The 8,638-nt window shown below is 29.1% G+C and overlaps 3 protein-coding genes across 6 annotated transcripts; 2 read left to right on the top strand and 1 right to left on the bottom strand.

Moving 5' to 3' along the window:
* The first annotated feature begins 1,578 nt into the window (after window positions 1–1,578).
* LOC100648064 lies at window positions 1,579–3,767 on the top strand. The gene is made up of 4 exons (XM_048410708.1): window positions 1,579–1,911; window positions 2,015–2,194; window positions 2,291–2,502; window positions 2,579–3,767. Exons 1-4 carry the CDS (start codon window positions 1,785–1,787, stop codon window positions 2,876–2,878), a joined length of 819 nt encoding a protein of 272 aa, XP_048266665.1. The 5' UTR covers window positions 1,579–1,784; the 3' UTR covers window positions 2,879–3,767.
* Window positions 3,138–8,145, bottom strand: LOC100651726 (TIP41-like protein). 4 transcript variants are annotated; one of them, XM_020866070.2, is made up of 6 exons: window positions 8,008–8,145; window positions 4,578–4,759; window positions 4,332–4,511; window positions 4,014–4,236; window positions 3,773–3,931; window positions 3,138–3,378 (listed from the first exon to the last, which is right to left on the bottom strand). In XM_020866070.2, the coding sequence occupies exons 2-6, from the start codon at window positions 4,754–4,756 to the stop codon at window positions 3,178–3,180; spliced, it is 942 nt and encodes a 313-aa protein (XP_020721729.1). In that variant the 5' UTR covers window positions 4,757–4,759; window positions 8,008–8,145; the 3' UTR covers window positions 3,138–3,177. The 4 variants fall into 4 exon arrangements, with proteins under 4 accessions (XP_020721729.1, XP_012169850.1, XP_012169851.1 ...); XM_012314460.3 differs by lacking the exon at window positions 8,008–8,145 and adding an exon at window positions 5,165–5,346; XM_012314461.3 differs by lacking the exon at window positions 8,008–8,145 and adding an exon at window positions 5,182–5,345.
* LOC100652290 (TWiK family of potassium channels protein 7) lies at window positions 5,810–8,134 on the top strand. Its single transcript, XM_003399564.4, has 5 exons — window positions 5,810–6,066; window positions 6,797–6,928; window positions 7,081–7,270; window positions 7,498–7,713; window positions 7,973–8,134. Exons 1-5 carry the CDS (start codon window positions 5,896–5,898, stop codon window positions 8,131–8,133), a joined length of 870 nt encoding a protein of 289 aa, XP_003399612.2. The 5' UTR covers window positions 5,810–5,895; the 3' UTR covers window position 8,134.
* Window positions 8,146–8,638: the final 493 nt, after the last annotated feature.

Genomic DNA, 8,638 nt, shown 5'->3' on the forward strand with positions numbered 1-8,638 from the left:
GCTAGATCAACCAGAAAAGGCTGTCTCCTTGCCATTGCAATCTTCCAGTGCATCCTTTTCGTGTTTGGATATTGTAATGTTTTTCTTGATAGATCGATATTGTCGAAAAAATTTCTATTTGTACTTTATTCTTGTTTTCTCATTACACTTCGAGGCGCAAATTTTCAAATTAAAATTTTAATGTATTTTGAATTCTTCGCGGGCCGAAAGATTACTCGTGGCGCCACCTACTCGAAACACCTATTACACTAGAAACGCATATGATAATAAAGAAAAGATAATAGTACATATCTTCGTTTTTAACGTTTATTGAATGAAAGACAAATAAATAAAGGGTGCATTATTTATTTATTTACATAGAAATGAATTGCAAACATTTTTAAACATTAGAGAATGTAACCTAATAAATTTTTCTAGGTTAACTTATAGGAAACTTTTGATAGTTTTATCATTAGCATTCACTTGCTTTTCTACGGTATATCGTACATCATGTGTCAGTAACCGGAATGCTTATTAAAACATGCATACGAGATGCTACAAACACAAATTGCTGAAATTTTAAGAACGATCTGTTTTATTAAGAATCGTTCATATTATCTGGTTGAAACAACGAAAATTAAAGAATCCTTGCTTTTGAAGGAAATATTCTTAAACTAATTATTTTTTATAACAATATTAGACTTCCACTTTATATTTAAATTATAACAAACCAAAACAAAAAACTGGAATCCGCTATTTAATTCACAAGTATATATTAGTGTGCATGAAATGAGACGTTATTGCTTATCGAAGTAAGCTTGCCTCCACGAAGAATGGAACGCGGGGGATTCGAGGAATGCGAGGTGCGTGTAACAGGCGTGACCTTCCCAAGGTCAGACGGTGTGTAAAGGAACAATGCACACGGGACTTGATCCGCGGTAGTTTACTGCGATACAATACGACTGGTAACAGCAATTACGGTTTCAACCGAAGGAAACACTGTGTGTCCGTACCTTTGATCATTCAGCTATTCATAGATGCAAACACTGCTGATGTCATTTACTATCATTCAAAAATGTTCTATCAATACAAGTTGCACATTCTCGTAAAATGAGAACATTTTTATAACATAATTTTTGTAATATAATTTGAAAACAAAGATTCTTGTTGTTTTATACTAAAAGACAATGAATATTCTTACATCTCTTTTAATATCTTGCTTATACGTTGCATATAAGTATTGATTCCATATAAGTTTAGTAAAAAATTTAAATTATCTATGTCTATTTGACTGTAAACTGATTTTTAATGTTTTATTTTTTATTTATTTTCATTCTATTTTGCATCACTTACATTTGTAATGTTTAATAAAAATATAAATAAATAATTTTTTAATTTCAATTCGCTTTGCATTTTATCTTTTCAAATTACTTACCTGATACTTACTTGTACTTGATATTTACTTACCTGGTACTTACCTGATGTATTTTAAAATTCATCCAGCGCCAAGATTACAATTTTAAAATTGAACTAACAGCGCACTCTAGTGGCAAACGTTCAAATTCAATATTGCTTAAAATAAAGACTTGAATCTTTCAAGTGCTTTTCTACTGGTAACAAACTTCTTCACGCCAAATCTTTCATCTCAACATACGTGAATGTAAACACTTAATACATACTGCTAAATTTTCTAAACGTTATTTATATTGAAATAAAATGTGTTGTATAGTGAATTTCTCTAGATTCTCTTTTAAATTATATATTCTTTTTAATTATAAAATATAAAAATAGCAAATATAGATCTAATGAATTGGACGGATTTACCAAAAGAAATCAACGAAGATTTTGTTTCATACAAAGGAGATTATGATTTTCCCCAATATCTATCTGATGAAAAAGAGTGGGTCAATTTCAAACATAAAAATTTTGAAGGTGGATTAAAATATTAAATGCAATAATTGATAAGTAGTATAAATTTTAAATATATCATTATATAAATATTATATATTATTACAAGCACAGTAAATTATTTTAGATAATATAGAAATTTTTGAACCCTTCTTAATAATGGAATTGTATAGATTTATACCTTATTTTGAGGGTAAACATGTCAAATTTCATCCTCTTAATATGCCTTATATTAAAATAAGAAAAATAGAAATAGTCGGATTTGTGATAGATGTTACTGAAGATCCTAAATATTATGAATATCATGGTAAGTAATATAAACTATATGAATTGACAAATAATATCTGTAAGCTTTAATAAAGGCCTTTGCCTTAACAAGTAATTTAAATAAAAATTGTTATAGTTGATGATGGAACAGGAAATATTATTATTTATTATGAGAAAGAAGATTTCAAAAGAGCTGCACTGCGAAGAAAGAAAATTGACACTAAATATAATAAATGTGCAAAGAATATAGATATTAAATCGTTAAAAACTCAAAAATGCCCAAAACATTTACCAAATCCCCGTCCAAAATTTATATATTCTCCTGAAACAAGTATATCTGATATAGCTGTAAGTAATAAAATGTAATTTTAACTGTGATATATGAAAGAGGAAGATAATATTAATGTACACATTTATTATATAGATTTTTGAACATAATTGGTCACTGGAGACAAATAATGGGACATTGGGTAGAAAACTAAAACGTTGTGCTCATGTACACGCAGTAGGTTACTGTACATTTGATTTTATGTATACAAAGAAATCAAGTGAAGAAATTACATGTGAAGATTTATTCAATGCCAAACTATATTTTCTCGCAAACAGAATTACTTGCATAAGTGAACACAAATATAATAAAATATTGCTTTTGTGGATAAATACAGTTGTTAGAAGACGATATGATGAAAATTTAAATGAAGCAGCATCTTCTTCCAAAACATAGAAATAAAAGTAGATTCTACTATATTTTACAGATATAAAATGTGACAATTCTATACAATTGTTAAATGATGGAATAAAACAATTATAATGGTACTAGATATATTACTGAAAAAGCATTTATTTAGAACATTTTGGATGCATTATTCATATGTTAAATATCATATATCGAATTAGAAATTTTTTATTGTTAATTAAATGGAAAATTCACACACAATGGAAGGTTACACGGCAATGTCTTTTTTCAATAAATGCACATTTGGTTGTTTCAGACTGTGATATATTTACATATAAATGGAAATTTTAGGTAACAGAATTATCTATTTCACTTATATTAGCTCTAGCTGTCACACTGGCTGTTACTATTTCATTAACCAATTCGTTGTCGTTGTTTGTGACTAATTCTGTTTTACTTGACATCATTACTAGCTTATGGTACTGACATCCAGTTAAGGGTAAATGTGGTGCTATTTCGCTTGGCTCTACAAAAAGTGATGGTGGAACCTAGAAAAAATTAATTTGTGGTTTATTTTAATTATTATTTTGTTTACGTTGTAGAGCAGGAACTTCATAGAAACTCGGGAGTTTGGTTATCAATAAAATATCAATAAACAGTATGTGTAAAAAAGCACAGTCTATATCTTAAAAGAAACACAGTATATTTTAAAAGGACAAGCAAAAAATAAATTTAATATGTATGTAATATTTTATTGAAACTTTTATTAACAAAAAAATGAAAATAAAAATGTTTTGTCATTGCATTAATATCTCTCTGATACAGAGGCAATATAAATTTTGACACTGACATGTCATATTATTGGTATGGATAAAACATGAGCTGTCATAGTTTTGTTCTAGAGTATTGTTTGTATTAAAACGATATTAAACAATTACTTACGCGTATTTCTTCAACCCTGGCTTCTCTTGATGTATATTCTCTTAATATATAATCTTGACCAAATTCATGATACAGCCGCGTATCATTTATCCTCAACATTACACCATCAATTCTCAGAAAATATCTCAATAAAATGAAAAAGCTAGTTGGCATAACTCGCTATTGAAATTAGTAAATAAAATTAGGATAAATGAAGTCAAAAATTTTTTTTTAGAACAAATGTGTTCATATAGTGACTTACAATTTTTACAGAGCAAACTGCAATGCCATTGTCATGAAGTTCATCTTCAAACAATGTTAAATCATGATAAAACAGAATTTTATCTCTCCTTTTTAATTTATCCACATCAATTCGTTCATTAGTTTCCTGAATTTCAAAATTAGATATCGTCCCAGTATAATTACTGGTAAATGTCCAATCAAATGGTTTTACTTTTTCTTCCAAATATTCACTGCTTTCTGATCTATGGAATAATATATATACATACATGTATTACTACTACTACTAGAAAATATATTGATAAATAAAGTGAACACATTTGAGTATACATATCTGTACCTGGATTCTTTCCAAGCTTCTGCACATGCTAATTGAATATTAATTTTTCCATTTGATACAGTTCTCAAAGCATCTAATGCATTGAATTGCATGGATGCACCATCCTGATGTTTTAAAGTTAATATATTATTTGGAAATACCATGTCTGGCATGTGTGGTAATTCTAAAGTGCGGCTGAAACTGTAGAAGTATTTATATGATATAATTCACCACAATTCTATACATAATCAAAGTTATCTAATGTACATGCAAAATTGACAGGCATCAGCATCCTTATCGCCACAACCATTTTCACTCCTAGAACATTTAGAATGAAGTATGTGCGACTGTGTGTATTTGATATGCCATGGAGGAAATACATGTTCTTCTTGATTAACAGGAAGCCTCAAAATGTCAATTCCACCATGAACTTTCACTGCTGTCATGATCTAAAATATATTTATTACAGAACATATTACATTGATACAAATTAAAAAATTTACACAGTAATCACATTTGAAAGATATTTGTCTATCTATGTAACATAATTATAAATGTTAATACAATTTAATCTTATGGAAATTGAATGAAACAATAGATACTCTATGTAATTAATTAAGAATAAAGTAGAATGTTTATAGATATTGATTCAATAACCTAACAAAATGCCATATTCGCTTGCATGTTTTAATCGTAACATTTTGCATCTTTATTATATCGTAATGCAATACTAAACTTTATGTATTTTAATGTATTTTATAATTAATACCTGATTTATTTTTATTTCATTAACTGTTATAATAATATTGTATAAACTGTTATATACTGTTTGTATATACATAAGGTATACTCACGAAAAGTAGTTATTGACCTTAATTATTAAATTTATAATCAAATAACATCACGGATGTTATTCCAATTATCTAGCGATCGCTGCTATTTTTGTTTGAATAATTATTCGTTTCCTTATTGCAAATTTCTTTCGAACATGACAATCGCAGTCTATTCGTAATACTTCATTACCGACTGTACGCAGAGCGCTTACTTGCAAAAATTGTATACTTTTTATAAAATATATGTACAATGTATGTAAGTACTTACATATTTCCATATTAAAAATAACATATCATTGCAGTATTATCAACATATTTTTTTAGTATAGGTCAATCTGAATTACAAAATATTTAAATCTCCACGAAAATGTGTTCATAATAAATTATCGTGAATGTAGTATAAAAAATTAAAAATTTTGGTATGTTTGGATTGCTAATTGAAATATTTTCAAGAATAAAATATTAGAATGATTGAAAAGATTAGAATGAATTTAAATAAGTAAAATTTAAGTATATGATAGGAGAAGATCATGTAATTATCAAACAGCAGGCACTGCTTAAAAATATGTAATATCGATCATATCTAAAGATACTTGACAAAATTGAATTCTGGGCGAAGTTTTAAGACCACAGTTCCTTCGCTCTTCCGTACGGAAATAACCGAAGTGATTGTAGAAGATTCGGGTGAACCCAATCAGTCTCCCTCGAGTATAAGAAGCAGTTACGTGTTTCGCAAAACGTGTGTGTTTAAAATGTCCATCAAAAAGTCTGATTTATCTGTGGGATTTACTGAAGAAAATGTCGAACAAACCACAGAAGAAAGAAGATTGTTTCAAAAGCAACATATACAAAAAATCAAGTCGATCGCTGGTCACGTTGGACTTTTGATTGCATTGATGTTTTATACAGCAATTGGTGGTTTAGTAAGTTAAACTTTTAAACGTGCATGTTTAAATTAAAAAAATTAAATAGAAATAGCTACTGCAATTTTCGTGAAATAATTATATAAAATTGCTGTTAAATATGAAAAGAACAATTGGATGAAAAATTACTCTTTTATAAATAATTATGCGTTAAAGGAATCTTATAAATAATGTAAAAACGTATAGAAAGATTTTTAATGACAAATGATATTTTATTGATATTATTAAACATACCAATGAATATTCCAATTTTTTAAATATTTATTTACGCAAGTTTATAGAATGTAATATTTACAGAAATAACAACGCGGATCTGGATTTCCATTTGATGTCTTTATTTTTAGCAATTGACCAATCGCATGGCTTGATGCGATTAATACTAACCTCCTTTGTTAAACGTTTACATATATTGTTTATCTTTTAGTTTGCAATTTTTAAAAAATGAATTTGTATGTTATCTTTAAAAGAATATTACCTAATAATAAACTCACAGAATAAAATAATTAGGGATATTATCAAAATGCAAACCGAACATATATTTGAAGCACGTAAAATGATATTGAAGGACCATCCACTTGAGAGTCAAGAGGTTTACAAACAAGTGTATTAAATGTCGTTAGTAAACAAAGTTAATTTCTTACATTAGAGCTATGCAATTCTAGAACAATGTTGAAATATATAAATCATAAAATAATTCGCTGGAATTTATTATTATAGTTTTCATTAACAGGTTTTTCGGCATATCGAACTTCCGGCAGAATTAGCACGTTTGGAAGTTTTGCGCGCCAATTTACGTGCTGAAAGATATTCATTTGTCAATGCGGTTTCCAACAATACCGATGTGTCAAATTTGCGCACATTGGTAAGTCGGTAATTTCAACATTGATGGTGCACCTTCAAATTTCGATTCGAAATACTCACTTGATGGAGGTGATCAAAATCGAACCGATATTTTGAAACGTACCAATCGTTTTTGAATAGTTAGAAAGAATGCGATGTAAGGGATGTTTACAGGTTAGCATAAAATTACGTGCTTACGAAGAGGCAGTCCAGAAAGCAGCACAAGGTGGTTTGTTGGTCTCCTTCGTGACAGATACAATAGACCAAGAAAATCGAGATACGACAGATTTACAGCCGATCGTAACTGAAAGATGGAGTGTTTTTCAAGCCGTATTTTTCGCAAGCACTGTTCTTACAACGATTGGTAATGAATAACAATTAAACGTGTAATTTAAATCTAAGTTGATTTATGACGATCAAGAGATTGTGCTTGTAACAGTTTCCTAACATATAATACAATTAGGTACGAATTAATGTAATTTTAAAAACACGAAATTCATAGATAGATTAAGTGGACGAATTACAAATACTGTTTCTATATTTTTGTTTGTTTGGTTGTTCTTTCTTTTTTTTTTCTTTTGTTGTTTTAAGGATATGGGAACGTTGTACCATCTACTAATCTGGGAAGGATGTTTTGCATCTTATTCGCATTCGTTGGCATACCTTTGACATTGATAGTAATAGCTGATTGGGGGAAACTATTCGCTAGAGGTGTAGTTAAAATCGCATTAACCCTAAAATCGAAACTCCCGCTTCACTTTTCTTTTCCCTGCGTTCCGACAAATTTAGCAGGAAGGCGATCGCTTGGTAAGTTCGATTAACTCATTTGAATTATGTTAAGTTCAATAGAGAAAGTATTAAATAGAGAAAGCCATTAGGTGGTATTGACAAAATTCGCAATCACTTAGTTGCCAACCCAATAAAACGATAACTAACTTTATATTCGAATTAGTATATTCATAATCTAAATACTCTTGATATTATTATATATCGTTTTTTTGCACGTTATACAAATTGCATTATAAATTTTTATACAAAAATATAAAGTTGCATATTCTTTTTATAGGAGCATTTACAGCGATTGTTTTACTTTTTTTATACCTCGCTTGCGGTGCAGGTATGTTCATGTTATGGGAAGATGACTGGAATTTTTTTGATGGATTTTATTTTTGTTTTGTCACTATGACCACGATAGGATTCGGTGACTTAGTACCGAGTAAGTATTAAAATACATGTTACACTTAAAAGAGTTTTTGAAATATCACGCGAACCCACGACGTAATACGTAGTTTTTACTTTACGTTCGAAAAGATACTGTTATTCGTACCCACGTAGTGCGTATTTATAGATTATTATTTATATGCCTTCTGTTATCGTCTTTTTATAGAGAAACCGAAATACACGTTACTATGTACTCTATATATCTTGGTTGGTTTGGCGTTGACGAGTACCATTATTGAGCTTGTAAGTCGACAATATGCTCAATCATGGAGAAGATTGCAAAGGCTCAGTGGGCCATTGGCTGAAACTATTCGCAGACTAGGTGAACAGGCTGGAGGCGATATGTCCGCGCTGCATTCAGATCTTAGGTAATCATGATGAATTATATTGTTTATAATAATAATCTTTGAATGTTTTCATATTATTGTTAATTTTAGAAAAGTTTTGACAGTGATATCAATGCCGCGCTTAAAATGGTCAACATCTTTTAATCGAGAAGATTCGAAAGATC

Source organism: Bombus terrestris, chromosome 12 (assembly GCF_910591885.1).
Source record: "Bombus terrestris chromosome 12, iyBomTerr1.2, whole genome shotgun sequence".
NCBI classification, from domain to species: Eukaryota; Metazoa; Arthropoda; class Insecta; order Hymenoptera; family Apidae; genus Bombus; species Bombus terrestris.